Consider the following 25,000-nt stretch of genomic DNA (forward strand, 5'->3'; position numbering starts at 1 on the left):
AGTACATTATCTTCATGATTCTCTCAAAATAAACATACGTTACTGATGTGTCTTATCTTTCCACAGGCTATCAAATGCAGCAGATTTAGTGCAGCTGTATCACTTAATCCATACTGAATGCAAGTCGAAAGCGTTGAATGTGGACCGGAGTCAGCATCTAGAATTTATTAAGGTACAGTTTATACTGCATTATTGTTGAACTTTATTCCATTCGAGCTAATTTAGTGGATTACATATCATTGATTGTAGTGTTACAGAATAATACATATTTAACTTATGTTTATATGTATTTAGTATATATTCAGGTATTTGTCAAAGTATTTAATAATGAGCAGCACATGGGGTCAGATATACAGTATAAGTTGAAGAAAGCACAGCTTTTATTTCTTTCTTTTTCCTTTTCTTCTCTTTCTTTCTTGAATTGTTTATTCTGAAAACACTGAGTAGCTTTCAGTGACACGCCTCATTTAGAGTACGTATCAGCTATACCACCTTCACAGTCCTTTGCGCATAAACTAGCAAGGGTACTGTACATTAGTTTAGCAGTAGAAAGATTTCAAAACTTTTTCAAAACCATCATAATTTCCGTTCTCCAAAACTGGTGAGAATTTTATTCATGTAATATGTAAATTATTTACTACCCCTTTACTTTCCATATTAATATTCATATAACCATTCTTAGATCTGTGTTAAAAGTTGAAAACTTGAGTATCAAGTTTTGGTCAGTTCATAGTTTCAGATAAATTTTCATGTTAAGTTTGAGGCTGCTTTGGGTTAGTGTGGCTTGCATTAAATAGGCTTAATTATGAGTATGGGCATTAGAAAACTTCCTTTTTCAGGCTTATATGGAGCATGACTCAGTGCGTCGACCACAGCTCCAGCTGGCAGTACAGGCTTATGAGGATCTACTGAATGAGAGACAACAGTATGAAAAAGAAGTAAAATTAGCTCATGGCTTATGATCAAAATAGAAGATTCATTCATTTACTGTCCACTCATGAGTTTAAATGAACTATACATTGTAGAGTGACAATGTGTCTTAAGTTATTCTCAAAGAACATGTGCACACTAATTTTTCATGATGGCAGATATATTATGGGTTTTAGTAAGGTATATTTATATGTATTGTCCTTGATTAGACAAAATTATAGGGTGAGTAGAATTTTGAATAATATTGAATGATTAATAAAACATCTAGAAAGGATATTCATGAAAATAGATTGAAGGTAATATGTTGCTCTTTGCCTGGACCCTTTTCTTTCTCTAAAAATAAAAATTGTGTATTGAAAAAAATAATTCATATTGAAATTATGTTTGTTATTGTTGTAAATAGTTGTATTTTGTGTTTTGTAAATAAATGACTAGAATGAAAATTGTTTTTTAATAAATTGATGCCTTAAAACAAAAGAATCACAAAAAGTAAAAACTGAAGGAAAACCTACCTTATATTTTCAATTAAAAATGCATTTCAAAAGTGATCTGACCCTGCAACAAATGCAGGTTCATTAATTAATAATGACTAATATTTAGCAAAGTAATGACTTAGACAACTTTTGTCATAGGCTTTGATGTTGCAAAAGAATCCAAAAATAAAACTTCATTATCATGAAGCTTTGCCTGCAAGCAGTATTTGACAGGCAAAACTCACCTGTGTGGATGTGGCCAAAGAAGTTATAGCACTATAGATTATTTATATTCATAGGACCAATAAAGTGGTTACCATATTTGTGGCTTTCTTTGTTGGACCACAAATAAAGAGTGCAAGTACTTTCATTCCTAAGAACTGGTCTTCACAAAGTATGAACCTAGAACATTTTGTACACCAAGTTAGTGAAATTCATTTATTTTTGATTGATTTTAGAATGGAGTTTTTTCTTTTTCATTTGTAGTATAACGTATCGAGTTTTCCTCTATGTGGATAAAATGAAATAAGTGCTCACAGTTGAAAAAGAGCTTTATTAACAATGCCACACAGTTGAATGAATGGAATCCAGTGGAGAGAGAATTTCCTAACAATTGTGCTTATAGTTCAATAATTAGGATAAATCAAATATTACAACAATAACATGGTATCTTTAATCAATTCCTAATAATTACACTACAGCTAATTACTTTACATTGGGATAAATTACAAAACTGCAAACAGAATCTAGTCATACATTCATATATTACTGACTAGGCTTTTATGTAATTATAAAAAGGCTGAAATTGAACACTATAAAACCAGGCATACCTTTAGCACCACTTCTACTTCAAATCACGAGTCTTTAATTATTGCACCATACATAAAACAGCTGTGCACATTTTAAAACCTTCAGCATCAAAAGCCCCCCTCCCTCCCCCAATTTTTCATGACTGCATAATTACTGGGAAAAAAAACAATCTTGCTAGATACAGTGAACCCAGCAAATTCTGGGGACAATTATCCCAATGAAGAAAAAAAAAAATCACAGCCATTATTTATTGAATACCTTACTGCATTAACAATTGACATTTTTTGTTTGTTTTTACTCTTTAAGCAAATCAGCTGTATAAGAATGAATACTATTGCTTGTTCCTAATGGAAGTGCCCTTTTGAAGATAACATAAGGTCAAGTACTTGAGAATTACTGCACTACATATACCACTTCCACATTTAAATTAGCTCTACTTGAGATTACATACAAACACACACACATACATACACAGAAAAGGTTTAATAATAGTCAAACCATCAAACCTAGTCCTTCAATAATAGCTATGCATTTGTAAAAATAAAAAATACATTCTTTACACGAATCTTATAATATATATACACAAAGATAATACATTTAATAAATGGTACATAAATTGAAAAACGTTTAACAAAATAAAAATGCTACATAAAACAAAGTATTCTTTCTTAGCTTTTTATTCAATTTTTTTTCAATCTTTTTTTTTTTCTTTTCTTCTTTCCATTCTACAGTTGTAGATATATTTTTAACATGATAATAAAACTTTAGTTCCTGTCCCTCTCCAAAAGAACGTAAACCAAATAACACCAGATTTAGTGGCTCTTTTCTTTCTGCATGAAAAAAAAAAAAGATATGTATATATATATATACTGGAACAGATCAAACAGTGTCTGATGCTTTTAAAAATAAAACCGTTAGGAGGTAATCGCCTTCAGTTGACTATGTACATTTATATATATATAACATTAACATGCTAATAATATACACCTTTACTATCTCTCGTTCTGTGTCTTCTTTTCTATCTTCTCGAACAGGTCTCTGAAAATAAATGTATAAATAAGTATACATCGTCTTGCAAGAATTACAAACCAAAAATCCATAGTAGATTTTAGTGAATGGTTATTCTTATTTAAGGAACTATATTTATAAAATAAGATAGTAAATGATAATGAAAATATCAAAGAAAAGAAAAGAAAAAAAAAATTACACACTACTTGACTTATAGAAATTTTCATGAATTTACAATATTGGTGAGAGGAAAAGTTGCATATGCATCACTTAGTTATCTGCATTATAATTGAGCAATTGACAAGAGCTAAAACCATTTCATAAAGAATTCAAAGGTGAGAGGAGTTTATAGTTTCCTGTTCACTCCTGTAACATAGTTTGTGAATTTCCTTTGTCTCTTTCACACTCGTCATCTCCTGGAGTAAGTTATTGTTTTGTGATCAGAAAATATTGGCTAATCCAAGTGAATAAGACATTATGATTATGTCAAAGTTGTCCATATCATCATACATATGACTCTACAAAAAAGATATCCATATAGATAACCATAAAGTAAATGAGCTTTGATTACATTTCTCACAGCAAATAGCTGAAGGGAGAAGAACCACAAGGCAAAAGTCTTCTAATATTTCACCCATCAAATTATATGTAGACCACATACTGGTAAAAAAGTATGATACTACGTGTTAGTAAATAGAATGGTATGCCCTATTGCATTTATTTATGTATGTACATTAAATGTTAGTGAATAGGTATGATTTGTACATATTTATACTTTATATCTATATCTATCTATATATATATATAAACTTATCATGGAGTATGTGTGCATCTGAAGTTAGGAAAAAGAAAGCATATGAATAAGCTTACTTGTGTACATAAAAGAAAATGTATCCATTCTTTTGCCTTCCATCTGCAAGAACCACAGACTCGGAGATTTTTGTAACCGTTTCGTCATCGTAGTGGAACCAACTTCCCTCCTCACAATTGTAGATATCGGATACGTAATGTCCTGAAAAAGACGAGACCAATCTTGGAATTTCCCCCTTACTCTGTTGTAGTCAATTGAGAGGGTATTAATTCTTATTACAAAAATAGGGTATTGTAATCATGAATGCATTACTTGTGAGTACACACTGGACATGGTAGTATTTCTCACCTGTATTGGTTGTTAAGCCAAAGTGGCTGATTATGCTCATGAGCCGGTATGTGTGCTGGCCATTCTCAATTTCTGCATCATCTATACTAGCACTCCTGGCAATGTTTTCATCATTCTGCAAGGTATTGTTAGGATATTTAATTTTCAACGTAAAACAAGCTTTGAGAAATAAACTGAGTGAATTTAATTTTGAATGCGAAAATAAATTTGTCTATGGAAGTACCCTACGACTTGAATACATATTTTTAAAAAATCATATTGTAATCACCAATTTGTAATGCTCTCTAAAATCAAAGTTATTACTTAAACAACTATCAAAAGTGAAAACAAATTCTACTAACAGATACTGACACTTTTTATTTAACTATACATTATTTTGTAAATATAATGCTTTTTTCTCTTTCTCTCTCTCTCTCACACACACACACACACACACACACACACACACACACACACACACACACACACACACTCACACACTCACACTCACACATGAATATGAACAAAACACCCCAAAAAGATAGTAAAAAAAAGAACAAGAAATGATAAACAACAGTTTAAACAAATGGTGTAGCAAGGTTAGCTTAGCAAGTGCAAAAAGAATTTAAAAAGAAGAAGAAGAAGAAGAAGAAAGAAAGAGAGAAGACTGAATTAAGACGGGGAAAAGGAGGAGAAATTCACACGTCTGGATTAAATCGGCAGCAACACTGAAGAAAGCACCAGCAAAAGCAGATGAGTAGGAGTCTAGTCATGACTACATAATAACATGTACTAGACTCATACCTATCAGCCCTCACTGGCAAAGCAATAAAAGCTCTCATGTGAGACAGTCTGTGAACATACAGTAGCCATTTTATCCAACACAGCGGAGACTGAGACAACATTACTCGAGAAAAAATAAAAACAAGATAAAGGGTGTGGTCTCCCGCGTACCTCTTCTTCGGCATTTTCTCCTTGATTTTCCTGGGAGTAGGTCATGCCGAGCTCTTGCAGGGATAATCTGATGGCCTGCTGAATCTCGTCGTCTTCGCCACCTCCGATATCGTTCATGCTGCGACGCATTACTTCCTGAAAATAAGATCCTTTTCATTTTCTCTCTCTCTCATATATTACTTTTTATTTATTTATTTTTTTTAATATTATCTAACAAGAATAATTATAAGGTATCATTCTGCAACAAACCTAAAAAGACAACCATTAATATTACACCCTTAGTAAGATGTAAATACAATACACTCTCCTATAATAAAGTGTCATTTTTTCACATTTATTTCCAATATAAAAGGTTAATTTACACTAGGCACTTCCCAAGTCAATTAATGTACTGGGTACTTGCCGACCCCAACACTACCTATATTGCCTCTCAGTCCTGCGTTCAACAGGTATAAAGCCGTTTGTGCTGTTGATCAATCCATTCCTGCCGAGCTATTTTATTCATGATGAATTAAAACTGTCCCTCTAAGTGAACTAAGATGGCAAAATGTAAACAAATAAATCTGATTATTCTTATAAAGTAAACATTTTCTACGAAACGGATTAAATTAATTTTTACATGACCAGATACATGAGAATAAAACACATGAGAAGCCAAGCATTCTTAAAAACTACATTCCTCAGAGCCAAGTATCCTAATAATTGACATTCCTCAAAGCCTTAAAAAATGCATTTTCATAGTCATTCAAATAACATAAAATATAAAATCTGATACCTTTAGCCATCATTGCTCTTAACCCATTCGCGCCGGTTGACGTGCTGACACGTGGTCGAAAAAAGCCCCGGACCCGGGTGACGTCCTGGCACGTGCTACATTTTCGGCCCGCGCGCCGGGAGGCCAGTAGCGACGTGCTGAAACGTCCGCATTAGAATGATAGATTATTCTTAGTACAATTCGATTTTCATACTTGATTTGTCTTAGCTACTTTAGTTTATCCTTCTAAATAGTAGAAAATGGGATATAACGTAATATGAATGACGTCTCAGGTACATACGTAATCTTGATTACGGCATGGTGATTTCTGTTTCTGATTTGTTGAATATGATGATCTGAGTTGAAAGACTATCGTAAAATCAATTGTAATTGGCCGAGGAATAAAAAAAAAAAAAAAAAAAAATTATATAACATCTTTTTGTTGCCCCACTAAAAGAAAATGACACTTGAAAAAACATTGCTGTTACTTGCATTCACTTGTATGCACATGTATGGTTGTTCATATTCTCTTTCTTTTCGTTTAGGAAGAAAAAAAAAATGAAAAAAAAAAACTATGTTTGTTACCTCACTAGAAGAATGCTTCCACTTCCCATTGGTATTACAACATAGGAGTAAAGAATATGGAAAAAGTTCAATAGAATAACACTAAAAAAACAGTGCTATAACATCTTTTTCGACTGATATACATCCTCTGAACATAGCACTACTTTCTACACATGATTACACTTTAGACGCAATCACGCAAACCATAAGGATAGGGTGGGTGAAAAACGCTCTGCGAGCGTCAGAGCGACCGCGCGCAGCGGGAAAACACCCCGGCACGAACGGTTGCGCGCTTGAAATCTTCCCGGCGTTATCGGGAGTAGGCGAAATTCCGCCCCGGCGTGAATGGGTTAACTAACCTATACAGTAACAGTTAGGAGCCCTGATGCACTTCAAAATGATGTGCACAAAAAAAGACTTGGAGGTCGGAGTATGGTTTTCACTAAGGGAAACTCTTTGTCTGTAGAGTGGAATGATCAAGTGGATTTTTTGCTTCTATCTTGGTACCGACATGCTATGCAACTTCAGCTGCAATTTGGGTCCCCTTATGAGTCACTTAGACTTACTAAAATATTGTTCTCTGTCAAACTCATGAATATAGAATGTATAATAATAATAATAATAATAATATTTTTTTTTTTTTTTTTTTTTTATCTATGCATGTTTACCTGTAATTCTTCATCCTCATTATCAGGAATGGCTACTGGAACATTTACAGCTGCCTTGACTGGACTTGCCATACACATTTCTTCTTTCTCCTTCTTTGAGTCGCAAACGTTCAGCTCAGATGACAAATTGCGCACAGTTAGCGTTGGCTGCTTTGGTGTTCGTGGAACAATGGTGCTGCAAGAATATTAACTTATCATCAAAAGTACTTGCACAATTTTGTAAAACAAAGGTATACAAACATTATACCAATTATCTGTATTCTATGTATGTAAATTGGTACTTCCAATATGCAATAAGAAGAAAGAAATTGTAATGGAATGGTATTCAATCATAATAACCGAATTAGAGAAAACAAAAGAGAAACAGATTGTAATAGAATGGTATTCAATCATAATAACTGAAGTAGAAAAAACACACCTGATAGAATTAGGATTCCACGCAGAGGGCCCTTCGACATCCCCCGTTAGATAAGGGTCCAAGGTGATCCATCTGCTTACATGCACTCGCGATGACATCTTTATACTCTCACACTGCTCTGGCTTGTATTCATACCTCTTGAGTTGGACAATGAGGATCCTGCATAAAAATAAGAATTCTCAACCTAAAACTCATATCAAAAAACCCTTTTTCATATGAATCCATTAGGGAAACTGAACTAAATTTTGATGTACAAGACAACTCCTGGCATTGAAGTAGTTATTTTTTTTATGTTTTAATTCCTTCTCATTTACCGACATGCAATATAAAGTCTTACCTCGGCACTCTCGTCACTGAAGTAACAACCGATGATCGATTATGAAGGCATTTTTCACACTTCAAATCCCTCTCATCGGCACTCATGTACGAAGATATGGCATCCTGAATGGTGTCTCCACCTCCTTCAGGAAGGTTGACATATAGGCCAAAATACTCTTGCTTTCTCCCTTCAACTTCATCACAACTGAAAGAAAAAAATACTTATCTTAAAATTTTGAAATATAAGTTCATAAAGCAGTCAATAGAAAAAGTATTACTTTATTAATCCATTGCAGACAGGTTTCATGACATACATGATGCAACAGCTTTGGCCTGACGATGGGTGTCAAGATGTAGATGACATTCAGGGATTTTGGATCACTGTGCTATTTTATTCTGCTGTGAGTAAGGAGTGAGTGATGATGATGATGCAGTCATAATTACTATAATTACCATAATATTGAGCAAACCTAACTTTTCAAAACCTAGATGGCACCACTTTCTTCTAGCACCAGCAGGTGAAAGAGCCTTGAATGGCACCCATCCACGGTCTCTGGCATGCACTATCTTTATAGTGATGATACATAGCAAGTTGAAGACCCCTTGCTCTAAAGTACCACAGATGAAGGATGTGTACGCAGAACGAGAAGAGGAAGTTGACTCAAACCATGCCCAGTGTCTAAACTGTGCTCCTGTGCCAAAAGGGATGCTTTTTACAACAATAAAATACACAAAAATGGTTCTAGTTTTACACTGAGTGACTGAAAGAGAGTGGGAAAAGTCTAAGTATGGTGTGTGAAGCTGGCTCTCTCTGAAATAAAACCCATCCTGGAGACTGGGCAAGTGGATCTGTCCTCCGTCTGCAATGGATTAACCCAATGCTAACATTTAGCCATGCATTTGCACATGAGTTTACATGCTAGCTAAACAATGACTGAAATCACAAAACTAGAAGTGCATTTATCTTAGAAATGACCTTGTGTGTATGTGTGTGCATAAGTGTGCATATCCACACATATACATGTATATGTATATATAAGTATGGTGTGTGTGTGTGTGTGTGTGTGTGTGTGTGTGTGTGTGTGTGTGTGTACATTACGTGTTTATATTAATATTTATATATATATATTTACATATATTTACATATATTATAAATATATATATATACGTATATGTATATATATATATATATATATATATATATTATAATATATATATATATATATATATATATATATATATATATATATATATATATATAAATAAAACAATTCTTCAAAAATATCTTGGAAATTCTTACCCCAAACATCTATAGGATTCCAGCAACTGAAACTCAAAGTTGTCCTTCACTGGGTTTCTTGGGATGACTTCCAGTGCATTGTGTTTAGTTGGAGTGTCAAGCTGTGTGTTTTCCTTTGCAGCTATTCTTTCTGCAAGTGCATCTTCACTCTCTACATCCTGTGAGTTCTCTGTGCACACATCTTCCACAATGCTCTCACCATTACAGAGAGCTTTGTTCTCTAATTCGGGGCTTTTTTCTGCTAGAGTATCATTACTTTTAACTGAATCATGTTTAGTAGGACTAGGATCTATTCTAGTGCACCCATTTAGATACATTTCCTCGTCAAGTTCTCCATTTGGGGTGCAAGCAAAGGCTTGTGAACCAGAAGGGCGGTCAGGACTTGGTGTAGTCATGTGGCACCGGTCTATCTCATCTTTGATAGTATCCAGGACCCGTGTGAGGAATTCATTTGCATCCTGCATCTTGAAGCCGGAAAAGGAACCATCAACACGTTCTAAATTCTCCTTCACTGTTCTGGAGGAAAAGATATTGGAATCAATATTAACATCACTGATCTTATTCTCAGAAACATAGAATCTGCTGATCTATACTTATTATTTCTTATTTTACCATAATACTAATAAAAAAAGGAGTGAGTAATAACTTAGTTCACTTACTTGAGAGACTGTTTCACACCGGACACTTGGCCCTTCATTCTGTTGGACAATACTTGGCTTAGACCATAAAAGAGGGACGTGTGGGCCATATCTAGGTGTGCAGCCGTTACTCGGTAGTCCAGCAGGAATGATGGGAGACCAAATAATGACTGGATCACAGAATTTAGGTAGCATGTGTTGCCATAGTTTGGGAATCTGAAAGTAAAGAAGAAAAAAAATTAAATGGTGTTTTCCCTAAACCCAGACTATATGCTGATACACATGATACCACTTTCTTGCTGTATTGATCAATTCTGAATTCCTCTTACCCTATTAGGTGTGGTGATGTGACTGATGACACTGGTTGTTCATTACACAATTCTGTGGGGACATTTTCTTTCTCGGCAGAGAAATAAGATTTAGGCCCGTAAGCTTTCTCAATCTTTTCGGGAGAGATATCACTTACAAGCCTGGATCTGCTGAGGTTCAAGGGCTTTTTCTTATTACCATACACCTTCACACTCCCTGCTTTTGGTTGGCCAAAGAGAGAGTTCTCTTTGTCCGAGGTGGGGCTGGGTTTACTCTCCTTCCTCGTGGGAATGAACACATCCTCCTCATTGTCTGAGAAGATATTGTATGGGTCCTTTGTATTCTCAGTCCCGTTCACAGCACTGAATGGGCGTTTCAAGGCCTGAGGAGACGTGTCCTTCTTGCCCAGCCATTTTCCGAGGGTATTACCTTCCTCTGGCTGCGGCAGGGCCTTCAGTGCGCTGGTTACCATCTTCTCCGAGCGAGATGAGAAACGTTTCTGCAAGACGGTCCTGGGAGGAGTTCCATAGGAGGAGCGTGGCGTTCCTGCCCTCCCTCCTCTCTGGTGGTATTTCTTGAGATAATTCCGACTGCCAGTGGAATATGGATTCCGACGGACTGTGCCTTGAATGACAAGGAAGAATAAATTAGAAGAAGGAACATTTTATTTTATCAAAAATGCAATAACATGCTGATAAACTAATGATGGGGAGGGGGGGAAGAAATATATATATATATATATATATATATATATATATATATATATATATATATATATATATATATATATATATATATTCAAAGTGATGCAATAAAAATAACATTCAAGGATAATAGTAATATAGAATACTGAAAATGTCACAAAATTTGCAAAAGTTTCAGCTATATCTTATCTTTAACAATCCACTATAAATGGAAAAAAGAGAGAGAGAGAGAGAGGCTCTCTCCTAGTCCATTCTTACACTCCCTTCTTATTTTTCTCTCTTCAACTCACTCTCTCACACAGTACATCTATATGTAAATAAATTTCCACTCCTTACTTTCCTTGACATATGGAACAAATAGAATATAAGGTACATGTAACAAAAGAGAAAAAAAAAGGTAAAAATTATAAAAAAAAAAAAAAAAAAAAAAAAAAATAATAATAATAATAATATTAATAATAATAAGCCTACTTACTTGAATTAAATGTAGCTGGTGGTTTCTTTGGAGTAAATTCCATCTTTCAACCACAGCTGTAAATAATTCTTTCTGTGAAATTGAAAATAGAAGAAAAATACAAACCAAATCCTAAATGTTTACTTTTATTTGTCTTTATAGTTCATACAGTACATTTTATCATTCTATACAGTATTCTGATATTCATAGGACATCAAAGGTATAGAGTAAATGCTGATACAAAGTATATGTATAAAAAAAAAAAAAAAAAAAATAAAATAAAATAATATTACTAAATAATAAAATAATAAAAATAAAAAAACAATACAAAAGATAATAATGATAATAAAAAAAAAAGATAATACAAAAAATAAACTTTCAACATATCAAAATAATCATCAAGCATAAAATAAAAATAAAAATAAAAGAGTAAGAAAGCCAAACAAACAGTTGGAAAGCTTTAATTAAGACCATGATTTCCTAAAAACCTCTAATTCTTCACTGATCATGAAAAGACTAGCAAGAACCGAACAAATTCCTATCAAGCAGAGGCATCATCTATACTTTAAGCAGAGACACACGAAAAGCTTCTGTTGAAAGAGGATCTGTAGATGGGTAGATAGCCTTGTATGTTACTGTACAAACACACAAACAAATACAAAAACACACACATACATATTCTCATTCGCTCTCACAAACACACAGACACACGCACAGGCACACGCACAGGCACAGACAGACAGACACACACACAGGTTTTTATTATCAACCACATCCCACTCTCTCTCTCATCACTTTGGGAATCAACACCACACACTGGTTAAAGTTAGTCGAGTGTAGAATTTAACATTATGTTATAATTATCATCCTAACATTTGCTCTTTTACTCAATAGAATAACACAAGAGCAATTATTAAGCCATTAATGTGGGATGATGTGACATTCACGTCATGGCTTGGTTGGTCTTCCTGCCCGTGATGTGAACACCACATCATGGCTTTTGTCTGACTGGCTTACCAGGTGATCATGCGCATAACAGCTGTCCCCCAACCCCCCTCATCAGCAGAAGAAAAGCCCATGGTGTTCGGCCAAAAATCACCCGGTCATTAACAGTTACGAAGTGGGTACGCATTTCGGACAAAACATCAGACAACCACTGACTGTGCTTGAAATTAGGCTTGACCTTTGTTTTGTCGTTTTTCATTATTTTATGCATCGCATTTGTGTTACTTGGGTTTTTTGTAACTACTCCTACTTAATACCAATCCTTCTAAACAAAAAGAAAGTAAACAAAAGAACTATATCAGTTCTTATCCCATGCCACACTCCAACCACAACTTAGTCAAGCAATGCATCTACATCTACCCAAACCACACACACAATCATATCACCATCCTATCATCACCTCAGAACAAACAACAAACCACGAAAACCTCACATATACACAAAAACTGCCTCCATAACCCAACAAACAAGCAACAACAACAAATCCTACTTTTCCTCCTACAACTTTATTTTTTATTTTTGTTAGTTCATGCACGTATGAAAACCTCATAAATAAACCAAAATAACCTCCACAACCCCAACAAACAAGCAAAACAACAAAAACAAGCCCCTACATTCCCTCCTACAACTTTATTTTTATTTTTTTTTAAGTTCATGCACGTATGAATGACCTCCTCCCGCCACGCTTTCTCCACAACCATCACACACACGTAAACATTCGCCTTATTTCCTTCCTCCTGCCTCTACTATTCTACTAATTCGAACTCCTACTGGTTTTAAGACTCGGTTAATACTTCGAGACTAAAAGCATAACCTCCCCGGCGAGGCAGGGTTGGAATTTAATAGAGAAATCTTAGAAAAAAAAAGGTCGAGAAACGAAAGGCGGAAAAAGCTGAAGGGGAGAAAACCCGCAAAGACATTTTTTTCACCTTTAAACTTCAACAAACTTCCCTTCCCGCTTACCTCCACGTTTCCTAAGAGCTTCCAACGTTCATATTCTCCTCGTAATTAGCGAAATAATCGGCGGAACTCGCATAACAATCGCGACACGAGACCCACATCCCACGCTTCCCGGAAAAGCGCGCGAAATGCGTCACGGAGAGGCTGCGAAATTCGGCTTCCATCGCGGCCGAGAGACGTCGTGCGGGAGGGAGAGAAAGTGTCGTACGATTTTTCTGTCTTTTTTTTTTTTCTTTTTTGATTTTGATGGATTTTTTGGGGTGGGTTTGGGTGTGTGTGTGTGCGTGGGGGGGGGGGGGTGATTTTTTTTGGTGGTGTGTGTTTTGATATTTTTTTCTTTTTCTTCTTTTTCTTCTTTTTGTTATCTTCTCTTCTCTCTCTCTCTCTCTCTCTCTCTCTCTCTCTCTCTCTCTCTCTCTCTCTCTCTCTCTCTCTCTCTCTCTCTCTCTCTCTCTCTCTCTCTCTCTCTCTTTCTCTATCTCTGTCAATCAATCTATCTATATATTCATCTATTTATCTACATTATTACGCAACATCTGTCTTGACAGGAAAAAACGGTACTTGTAATACCGGCATATCAAATGCTAGATCAATCATAGCAAACATATTACACTCTCACTTTGCCAAGGTACTTCAAACGCAATATAAATCCAGTGCCTGAATATCTGTGCCAGTATAAACAAAATGAATTATTGATGATAAATATTTTACCGCCATAATTCTAGGCCACGTCAAGTGGATATGCGTATTTAACTCAGGAGGCCATTATACCTTATCTAAGGGAAGAACGCGTTTGATAGTCATCTTATTCAGCTAATTATACATCACAGAGGGAAATAAAAGCGCATTGTTCTCTATGTGAAAGTACTCTGTGTATGCATTTAAATACAAACTTCTGAATTATCGCTCATCAGGCATCTCGTGCCGTATGCAAATTACACCTTATTATGCAGAATCTGCTAATGTCACTGTATAATTATGGTTGAAAACTATAGGATATCTTTTACTTAGATGACAATATTTCCATCTCCTTTAAGCATTAAGATTATTCATATTAATAAGTACGCAAATGCCTTTACATGCTTCACTATACACGAAAATCCTTTTAAAAAGTTTTAAAAAGTCAAAAGGAAGAAGCCATTGTCCAAAAAGAAAACCTAACCACCGTCACAAATTATTTCAGGCTACAATAGCTGCCTTAGACAAATATATAAAGTGTATTTAGCAAATATAAAGTATATTTAGCAAATGCTCCGTAAACAAAACCCGAACGTATTTCACAAATATTTTTGGGTCATCCTCCTTCTTCTTCTTCTTTCTTCTTCTTCGCCAAAATGTCTCTGCCAATAATAGACTTCGAAAGTTCTCGGGTAAAGGAGAGAAAGAGACAGGAGGAAAGAGAGGCGAGGAGTTATATTCTTGAGAAGGTGAGACTTGAGTTTGTGATGTTAATTTAGATAGATTTTGAAGTTTTTTTTTTTTTTTTTTTTTTTGGGGGGGGGACTTGGAGTTATTTACTTTGTTTGTTTCTTGTTATTGGTTATTTGTCAGGCTATGGTTATATTAATACAGATATAAGTTAGACACTTGAGGTATTGAGATATTTTCTGTGAGTTTAGAATTATGTATCATTACAAATTTTGTGTGTTTCTTAATGGGTTTGTTTTTTGATGCTGTTATTTCTTGATAAAGAATAAAAAACAAGATATCTATGCTTGTGCCACTGTCTTGCATGTCATCATATTTTTAGCATATATATCCCAGATAATTTGTCTTCAGATGAGGAACCACTCCTGAATATATGTGGAAGAGGTTAATTGTCAATTACTGAGGTTTATTGAGAGGTTTATTGTTAATTAAGAGGTTTATTGTCAATTATTGTCAATTGTAGATTGTCAATTGCTTTACCATTATTGGCTTGGAGTTATGATTTAATGCCTATTATAGACAGATTGCATCAAGTTGTAAGTATACTCGGACAAAACTTAGGCAATATAATTACGGAGAAGAAATCCCATTTTGGTAGCCATTGCAGGGGTCCTTTTAACATTCACTTAAAGTAATGATGAAACTGTAGAAAAATAGGAATGCTTATGAATGATGTGTACCAACATCTCTAACTCATTTTTCGAATACTAATATACACTCATATGTACACTGGAGATGATTTCCTCCTAAAACTCGGATACCTAAAATGTTTCAGTATTGCCAAAGTGAAACCCTCACGGTTTCATTTAGATTATAGCTGAGTTACACACCATAATCACCTCCCTCTTCAAGAGTATTTATTACAACCTTATTTGTCATTTAGAGGTAAAAAGGGTATTTATGTTCCTTCAGAGGAATTAAATGTTTACCCAATTCCCTGAATATAGGTTTCCAATACCATGTTATTTTGAAACCAAGTTGTGAATCTGAGTCATGAAAATTGGTTCTGGTAATGGGAAAGAATTATCACAGTTTGTGTAACCTGGCCAGGAGAGTTGTTGCATGGTTGATTAGGTGCAATTGTTTTTTTTAGTTTGATATATGAATCAGGCTTTGAATTATGATTCCTTACCTAATTTCCACATTGACACTTGCTGGCGACTAACCCCTTATATGAATCAGGCTTTAAATTATAATTCCTTACCTAATTTCCACATTGAAGCTTGCAGGTGACTAACCTCTTTTCTCTTTCGTTTCAAGGCTAAGAATGAGTATGACGTAAGGAAGGCGAAGGAGGAGGTAGCCCGCCAGAGAGGGGAGCACACGTGGATGCTTGCATCTGTCGAGTCGAACCTTGATAGCTCAAAAAAGAAAAAGAAGAAAAAGGAGAAGAAAAAGAAGAAGAAAAAGGATAAAAAGTCTAAGAAGAGCAAGAAATATGACTCGTCGTCATCAGTAAGTCTGGAAATTGGATTAATTTATGGAGGATTTAGTACATTGTTAAGGAACTATTTCAGTTATTATTTAGACACATACATCTCAAAAGTCATACAGTTTTCCAGTCTTGTCTTGTTGTTGGCAAAAACAAATTATTATCTTTTCAGAGCAGTGAGAGTGAAGATGAAGAAAGTACATGGGTTGAAAAATCTACTCCGTCAGCCTCCCTCACCTCCTCAGCTAAGGGAACCACAGAACAGGCACCATCTGCGGGTCAGAGCAAGAGAGATGGTTGGATGGAGGTACGGTTTATTCACCAGGTTTACTTAACGGAGGTTTTATTAGTTGAAGTCTGGTCATATAGGCCTATTGTTGTGTATTGGTTTAATGTTTTTTCAGTGAATGTAAAGGACTTTCTTAAATAATTTGATTGATTTCACTTTTTTAAAAATTCTGTTTAGAATGTTGCTTCTGATTATTCATATGTATGTATTATGTATTTGTATTTATGTAGCCTATTTATATGTACATGTGTATTTGTTTGCATGTATATTTATATGTGTAAATGTTTCTCTAAAGATAGCTATTTGTTCTACTTGGTACTAATATATCGAGTCTATATCAAGAACATATCAATTACAGGTTGAATCTCAGATCTGGCACCCTCTGTACCAGAATGTTACTAGTTAGAAATCTGTGAACCAGAGATTTGGAATAAACATCCCACAAATACAAGACAGTTCTGATAAAAGATTAGATTACAAAAACTTCCGTGAAAAGGAGACAGAAATAGATGACAAAATTCTAAAATTGTGTAATTTAAAATCATTTTTGTTTCAGATGACATCGTTGTTTGGGACTTATACACGTGATCAGATGAGGGAACGAGATGGAACCTGTCGAAAAAAGGCCAGAGAAGAGGAAGAGGAGAGGAAGAGAGAAGCAAATAAAGTACGAGAAGTTAAACACTTCCTTTGAATATTTTTCATCTGATTCCCATTGCAATCATAATTGAATCAATGTATCTTGCATAACATAGCAGAGAAATATGAAGAGTGAGAGTCAAGAGATGCATATTCAGTATAGATATTTGCGTTTATAACTGTATCCCAACAAAACTCAGACCATTGAAGTAACTTGTGGTATTTTTGCAGCCAGGGTCACACGCTCTTGAACTGAACCCATACTTCAAGAACGGTGGGACAGGTCTGCCCGAGGAGGAGCCACAGAAAAAGGTATCTGTTGGATTCGATGCTGCCTGGCTACGGAGAGCTCTCCAGCGTGCAAAGGAGCAAGCCGAGAAGGAAAATAAATCCCTGGAGGAGGTTGCAGCTCAGAGATGGGGTGTATGTTTTGATGGAGCTTTGAGTATTTAGTTCGTGAATTCTGAAGTCTGTCTCAGCGGTGGGCTTTTCTTTTTCCTCTATTCTGTTTATGCCTCTACCCATTCTCCTTTCTGTTCTCTCTCCTCACTCTTCTTTTTTTTTCCTTTTTTCCTCCTTTCGTCTCTTCCCTCTCTCATCTTTCCTATTTCTATTGCTTGTTCTCCTATTTTCTCTTGTCTCTTTATTTTTCTATATTCTTTTCACACTTTGATACTCCTGTCCTCTGATTTTTCATCTCCCCTCTCTCCTCTTTCTTTTCATATCTCTTTTCAATTCATTGTTTGATTTGTTTAAAATCATAGTTGGTGCTATGATAAAATCAAATAGAAGTAATAATGTGTACCTAAAGTCTTTATAATCAAAGCGAATTACCTTTTCCACTTTTCAGTCCCTGGCCAAATTCCATGAGCTCTTAGCGGAAGCAGAAGGGCGAGGGAGGAGCCACCAGAAAGAGCCGTGGCAGCAGGGAAGAAGGAATAGAGAGAGGAGTTCGAGCAGAGAACGGAGAGGAAACAGACTGGATGATAGGCATAGTAATCGAAGGAGGAGTAGAAGCAGGGAGAAGGGTAGAAGAGATCAGAGGAGCAGGAGTAGGGAGAGGCAGAGGAGGAGCAGAAGTAGGGAGAGACAAAAGAGGAGCAGAAGCAGAGAGAGACAAAGGAGAAGTAGAAGCAGAAGCAGAGAGCATAGCAGGAGGAAAGAAAAGGGCAGGCATAGAAGATACAGCAGTAGCTCTGGCAGCATTGACAGTGAAAGTGACAGCAGAAGCAGTAGCAGAAGTAGAAGTAGAAGTAGAGATAAGGAAGATATACGAAGACCTAAGGGAAACAAAGAAGAAATGGAAGGTGGAATAAGGTATTTAACATTTTAGTCAAGAACTATGTTAAGCAATGAGTGTATTATTATTAGTTCTGGGTATATCTGCTATAGTATTGAATTTATCACCTAAGTTTTTACTCAGATCTTAGTTAGTATGTATTTCCCCAAAAGTTTCACTGTTTCCAACTTTCCAAAGTCTGTGGATGCCAGGTGTAAATTATATCCTTGAATTTTGCAAGAGTTTGGTAGGAATCACACACTTGGTTCCTAGTTCCTAGGCTAATTGAAATTATTTTCATCAGCAGGAATGTAAAAAGTCTCTTAAAACCTCCAAGTGATGATGCTGTTCTTGGCAAACAATCAGCCTATCTTGCTTCAAGGTTCCAGAAACCAGGGGAAGGGAGCAATTTTGGGTAAGTAACATATAAGTGCAATGTTTCTACTTTAGGGACACATTATTTTGATGATGAATGTTTACAGTTGATAACATATGCTTCATGGTTATCAGTAAGAATACCTTCCTGAAACTATAGTGAATTAGGAAAATGGGATTGTTGTATTACTATGATAGTATTGTGATAAGTCTTATTGGTGTCGGTAGCATCTTCCGGACCATAACTGTCTCTACATTTTTTATCAGTATTGAAGTATACTCACTATTCTTTCTGCAGAAAAGTGGGGAAATCAAGTGTTGAGGTATAGGAACATAAGTGGATAAATGAGTATGAGTAGAGTGTATTTATAGAAACTATTACTTATATTTGGTATTGGTGTGAGGAACCATAGACATGTTTTAACATTGATAAAATATTTGTGTGATGATATTGGAGCCAGATTTTTTTTTTTCAGCCACTCGGTTGAATTTATCGGAATCAATATAGCTGTATCTAGTTACAACTGAAATTATTTGATTCCTCTATATTCCAGTTATTCGAGGAGTATGGGTACAGCGTCATCTGGCAGTAGTCGAGGTTGGCAGAAGAAACAGAAGCCACAAGAGCAGAGTGAGAGGGAGAGAACTGCCAGAAGGAAGCCAGTGTCTTCGTCATCTTCGTCATCATCTTCGTCTTCTAGTGAATCTGAAGAGGTATTGTGACTATATATATTTTTAATCATGGTAACTTTTAACTTTTGAGTTGTTATTTTGTGATTTGGGACTTTTGTTTTGTATGAGCTCAGAAAAAGAAATCCTCATATAATGTAAGGGATATTTAGTTGTTGTTTTTTTCATTTTGACTCATGAAATAAAGACTATATTATAGTTACAAAGAAAACCTTGGTAAGCAAGAGTATTTTGGTTGAGTGAAGATTTAAATATGATTGAGGAGAGTGAAATGGTGTAAGATTTGACAATTGAACAGTTTCCATATGTGATTTTTTTCTTTCTCAGGAACCCCCACAGAAAGTAGAAAATTTACAAGAAAAGGAACCAGTAGTGCAGGCAGTCGTTGAAGGTCCAGCATCTCAAGCCAAATTGTTGACAGACAAGGAAATGAATGAATTAGCAGCAAAGATTATGAAGGCAGAACTTATTGGGAATGAGGCAAGTTTTTCTAGAGTCGAGATCTAATTTTTCCAAGAACTTTATACCTGGTATATTAAGTCGGATACATTTTTAGTCATATTGTATGTAATACATTTATGATTTTAACTTGGGTTGTGAAGTGATTTTGTTTGTTATCATGGTTCATGTTATTTTTACAATAGCTGACGTGTCTATTGCTTAAACCTCATCTTTTTTGTTCTTTTTACCAAGCTTTTCTGAAAATAAATCTATTCTCAACTTGCCAGACACAAGCGGCAAAACTCAAAAAGAAACTGGAAGTCGCTCGTGCTGCCAGGGCGAGTGCTCCACCAGGAAGCAGAGAGGATGAGGAAACCCAGACAAAGGAGGAGGTCGTCGTCTTGACCAGGATGGATGCCAGAGGTAAGTGGCGTCGGGCACATACGTCACCTTGCTTTTCTCCTCTTTCTGGATTATTTTATTTTGTGTTGAAAATAAGTTAAGTGTCATGTCATTCACAGAGATGTAGATAGAGAGATAAGGATGTATAGAAATATATATATACATACATATATATATATATATATATATATATATATATATATATATATATATATTATATATATATATATATATATTATATATATATATATATATATATATATATATAATATATATAATGTATATATTCATATTCATATTCATATTCATATTCATATAGATAGAGAAAGAATGAGAAAATTTGTATATATGTATCTATCTGCCTGTTGTATTTTTTCCTTGCAAATTCAACACCATGTGAGTAAGTGTTTCTATAGATGAGTTCATTTAAAATCTCAATTTTTTCTTAGGTGTTTGCAGACCTGTATCAGGGTCAGTTGAAGCTGATGGAAAGAGAAAGAAGAAGATGAAAACTCATGGAAAGGATGGTCAAAGAACAAAATACTTCCCAGATGACGATCAGTATGACCTCAAGCGCATGGTACGTCATTCATGTAGCAAGTGCAAGTGGGGATAGAGTTTTGCATGATTTCATTGCTGGTGCATTAAGCTGATTAAACAGGAAGCTAATTAAGTTGATTGATATTAAGCTTGATTAAAGAGATTTACTTTAATTGCTTGATTTATTACATTTATTGTGAATTATTTCTACTTTTTCTTTACTCTTGAACAGTTTGAGAAGGAAAAGGGCACCTCAGCTGCAGACCAGAACTCGCTCTTCGAACGTTCAGCAATGCAGAACAGCGAAAAACTCAACGAAGAGTACGACTTGGACGACATGTTCATGACTAAGGCTGTTCAGAAGGAGAGCTCTGCCAAGCAAGCCGAAAGAGACAGACAAAAGGCCATTGATGTACGTAGGCGTTGCATTTTTGTTTGGAAATCCTAAGAAGATATATACGAGTTTGATTAATATGTTGTTAGTATTATGCTCAATAGAGATGCCTGAATTGTTCGTTCAAAAATGTATTTAGTGCAAAGTGGTTGTATAAGACAAACCAGGCAGCAATAGAGAATATTTTAACTCTGTTTTTCACTGAAATTTGTCTATAGCTCATATTTGCCTTTAGCTCATCTGGCCTATAGGTCATCAGGATGTGAAGTGACACATGTAATACCTCACCACGACTTTTTCAACAGGAGCACAAGCGTTCTGAACGGTCATTGGAATCCTGCCAGTGGTGTTTCGACAATAAGGAGATGCCAAAGCATTTGATCGTTGCATTAGGGAAAAAGGTAAGTTGTCGATGTAAGTCCGTTCAGGACTAAAGGTGCTTTATATATTTGTGTAGAAGTTTTTAGGTAGTGAAAGGGTAGATGGAATGATGGAAGCCCAGCCTGGAAGTCTGATGGTAGGAAAGATTATTGTATATGAATTTTGAGAATTCATGGTATTTGAAATCAGTATCTGAAAAGTAATATGTTTAATAGCTTTTGATTATTCTGTATTTATCTAATTCAAACACTAATGTAGTAGAAATGATCCCATTTTGTAATTTGCAAAATGTATACGGTTTCATATACTTAATAAGTATCTGTTGTTTTGCAGGCATATATATGTTTGCCACCTCATCAGTCTCTGACTCCTGGTCACTGTATGATTGTGCCAATTCACCATATTGCTTGCTCTGTCCAAGCCGACGAAGATCTTTGGAGTGAAATTCAGGTGAGATATATTTACTGGATGATCAGTTTGAAAGTGTATTGTAGTTCTTACAATTTTTGGGTGAAGGCTATTTGCATATTTTATGTTTAAGATTGGGAAAGAAGAGATCTGTAAATGTAATTTATTGTAATGTTTTATGTTTATAAAATGCATTTGATGTATTTTTTAATTTAGTTTTAAAGGTTGGTTGTCCATAAAAGCATATTTGTTGTTTTATATTTTATGACTTGGTTATTTGTGTGTTTCCAGGACCTCAGGAAAACTCTTGTCAGAATGTTTAATTCTCGCGACGAAGACTGCATATTCTTTGAGACGGTGAAACGCCTGAGGAACTACCCGCACATGGTCATCAATTGCGTGCCTCTACCGAAAGAAATTGGTGATATGGCACCCATTTACTTTAAGGTAATTATATGTACTGTTGATCTTTCAATTTAATTTTGATTTTTGTAACGGTTATTATGAAAGAAAAATATCCCAAACATTTTTCTGTGATGGCACCCTCAAGTCATATAGTCCTTTCTGCAGCATCCTTGTGTTTAACAGCTCCTTGCTGAATTTACCTTGATAGCAGAGTGCACCTTTGCCTGTTTCTCAAACTGCTGCTTACAACAAAATAAACATTGATTAAATGCAAAAAAGACAAAAATATAACTTATTGGTCCAGGATTTTTTTTTTTTTTTTTTTTACTTTGGAATTACTGCTCATAACATTTAATTTGAGAATCACTGACTTAGTGATAATTTTATATCTTATATTTGGAATGCCATCTTTATTCTTTAACATTCTTTTATCCCTGGATGTCTGAAGTCTGCTAATTGTTCCATTATAGGACTTTTGAATTAACCATTTGAAAGCCCTCATGAGTTTGAATTTCTTTGATGTTGCATGTTTATCTTTGATTGTTCTAGTATGTATCTTTAGTTGATGCAAAAATATGATTATTTTAGGCTTTCTTTATATATATTAACCCTATGACGACGGTGCGTCACACCCGTGTGACACAGCCAAACTCCCGATGCCGGGGCGTCAAGCCAGTATGACGATTTTAATGCAATATTGCAATCGCCCGGCATTGGGGTCTTCGCGTAGCGAGTGCCCCGTCGGGAAAGGGTTAAAATGTAATGTTCAGTTGAAATAATGTCCCCATGCAAATAAAAAATGCTGCAAAAGAAGGCACTGTCTGAGCTCAAACTATGAGCAATCCCAATGTCGCGTCTGTACCATTGTGACTCGTTTTTTTAGGCCTAATTGGTGCCGACTTGTATGTCATGACACCCGTACTAAATGGGTTAATTCAAATATTTGATAAATGTATTATCAGATGCTTATTTTTTTCTAGTTGAAAAGGTCTTGAGTGACACAAATTGATTGTCAAGAACAAATTAGGTATAATAAGATAGGCAAGTACATGTATATGACATATTAAGGTTTCTTGGAGCATTTTGTAGTTCAATTTGCCAAAGATCATTGACTTTTTCATTCTTTGCTTAAAGTAATAGGGAGCCATCTATAAAGTGTATGGACTGAAAGGATTTCTGTAGTAAAGGAACAGTGACTTAATTTATAAAAATACAGTATCTTCCTATTTTTGACATTGCCTAGTAAAGTCTGCTATGTAGATGTTTATGGTGTCATTATTTCATAAAAATCAGAAAATGCATTGCTTCTTTTCCTCATAGTATGATTCCAGAAATCATTGTAGAAGAGGGTTACAACCTAATCATCACTGTCATCTTCATGATATATATTATCACGACATTAGTCACAGAACTATTTTTAGCTACTGGAATTAGCATCCTTCAGTCATAAAATTTAATTTAAACAAATATAATTACAGAAAGCAATCATGGAGTGTGAAGCAGAGTGGGCGCAAAACAAGAAATTGGTCGACTTGAAGAACCGCGGTGTTCGCTCAGCAGTGCCCAAAGGATTGCCTTACTTCTTTGTTGACTTTGCAATGGATTCTGGGTATGCTCATGTAATTGAAGATGAGCAGGAATTCCCGCATAACTTCGCCCAAGTAAGTATGCGATACAACAAATTATGAAATAATAATTCAGTCCAGTTCTAGTTACCTCTCGGAAATATATGTTTTGTTGTGTATTCCTGTTGATGCACATTTTAATTGTCATTAATTTTCAGGAAATTGTTGGAGGGATGATGGACTTAGAGACTAACCTTTGGCGAAAACCACGTAAGGAGAACTTTGACCAGCAAAGGAGGAAAGTAATGGAGTTCGGTGGTTGGTACAAGGAATTTGACCCCACACAAGATAACTAGATATTTATTGATTCAGTGTTTTGGAATTCTGTTTGAGTGATAAAACTTTTATAAAAGGACAAATAAAAAAGGTCAGATTATTGTTGTTTAATTTTTGAGGAAGCTTAACAGTACACCTGACAGATGCTGACAGATACTGTATATCTAAATGGGTCATAATGATAAGATACCTATTTAGATTTGTAGTGATGAAATAATGTAGATGAAATTATTGCAAATTCATCAGTTTGTAATTTTCTGTACATAATTTTTATTAACCTAAAGAGGGAAAATTAACCCACTCACGACAGGGGCATTCCAGCCTTGAATGTCACAATGAATGAGCGGTACAGTAGTGTACCACCCGTCCAGAAAGGGTTAATAACTTTTTATATGTATATGAGTAAGATTCTTATCTCTAAATATAGAAGTTGTAGTATAATATCTAATAAGATAGTTTCAAAATAATATTATTGTTTTAAGTTTTTGCAAACTACTTGAATTACAAAGTGATTTTACAGTTATTCTGAATGTTAACTCATTGCAGACAGGAATAGATTTGCTTGCCTATTTCCCAGGACAGGCACTAGTG

At 35.1% G+C, this 25,000-nt stretch overlaps 3 protein-coding genes across 6 annotated transcripts in view; 2 read left to right on the top strand and 1 right to left on the bottom strand.

Annotated features, from left to right (window-relative positions):
* The window catches only part of mRpS22 (mitochondrial ribosomal protein S22), a 6,538-nt gene extending 5,165 nt beyond the window's left edge, over nt 1-1,373 (top strand). Inside the window, exons 6-7 of the mRNA XM_043003801.2 lie at nt 67-172; nt 840-1,373. Coding sequence (XP_042859735.2) covers nt 67-172; nt 840-962 — 229 coding nt within the window. The 3' untranslated portion in view covers nt 963-1,373. The remainder of the gene's footprint in view (nt 1-66; nt 173-839) is intronic.
* A 689-nt stretch (nt 1,374-2,062) lies between these two features.
* LOC122245794 (ubiquitin carboxyl-terminal hydrolase 37) lies at nt 2,063-13,595 on the bottom strand. 3 transcript variants are annotated; one of them, XM_043003797.2, is made up of 12 exons: nt 13,409-13,572; nt 11,462-11,517; nt 10,303-10,906; nt 9,995-10,189; nt 9,336-9,851; nt 8,055-8,240; nt 7,718-7,876; nt 7,300-7,474; nt 5,314-5,448; nt 4,381-4,495; nt 4,092-4,233; nt 2,063-3,251 (listed from the first exon to the last, which is right to left on the bottom strand). In XM_043003797.2, exons 2-12 carry the CDS (start codon nt 11,502-11,504, stop codon nt 3,206-3,208), a joined length of 2,316 nt encoding a protein of 771 aa, XP_042859731.2. In that variant the 5' UTR covers nt 11,505-11,517; nt 13,409-13,572; the 3' UTR covers nt 2,063-3,205. The 3 variants fall into 3 exon arrangements, with proteins under 3 accessions (XP_042859731.2, XP_042859732.2, XP_042859733.2); XM_043003798.2 differs by having other exon boundaries at nt 11,462-11,533; nt 13,409-13,555; XM_043003799.2 differs by lacking the exon at nt 11,462-11,517 and having other exon boundaries at nt 13,409-13,595.
* A 1,056-nt stretch (nt 13,596-14,651) lies between these two features.
* Nucleotides 14,652-24,509, top strand: LOC122245793 (CWF19-like protein 2). Of its 2 annotated transcripts, none has more exons than XM_043003794.2 (17): nt 14,652-14,832; nt 16,094-16,288; nt 16,438-16,572; nt 17,111-17,221; nt 17,425-17,616; nt 18,044-18,510; nt 18,777-18,887; nt 19,402-19,561; nt 19,865-20,017; nt 20,266-20,401; nt 20,830-20,960; nt 21,153-21,332; nt 21,620-21,715; nt 22,029-22,145; nt 22,395-22,550; nt 23,987-24,169; nt 24,292-24,509. In XM_043003794.2, the coding sequence occupies exons 1-17, from the start codon at nt 14,740-14,742 to the stop codon at nt 24,427-24,429; spliced, it is 2,754 nt and encodes a 917-aa protein (XP_042859728.2). In that variant the 5' UTR covers nt 14,652-14,739; the 3' UTR covers nt 24,430-24,509. The 2 variants fall into 2 exon arrangements, with proteins under 2 accessions (XP_042859728.2, XP_042859729.2); XM_043003795.2 differs by having other exon boundaries at nt 18,780-18,887.
* Nucleotides 24,510-25,000: the final 491 nt, after the last annotated feature.

The sequence above is a fragment of the Penaeus japonicus genome, unplaced genomic scaffold (assembly GCF_977035675.1).
Source record: "Penaeus japonicus unplaced genomic scaffold, GWHDUDI00000001_assembly GWHDUDI00000013, whole genome shotgun sequence".
Lineage (NCBI taxonomy): Eukaryota > Metazoa > Arthropoda > Malacostraca > Decapoda > Penaeidae > Penaeus > Penaeus japonicus.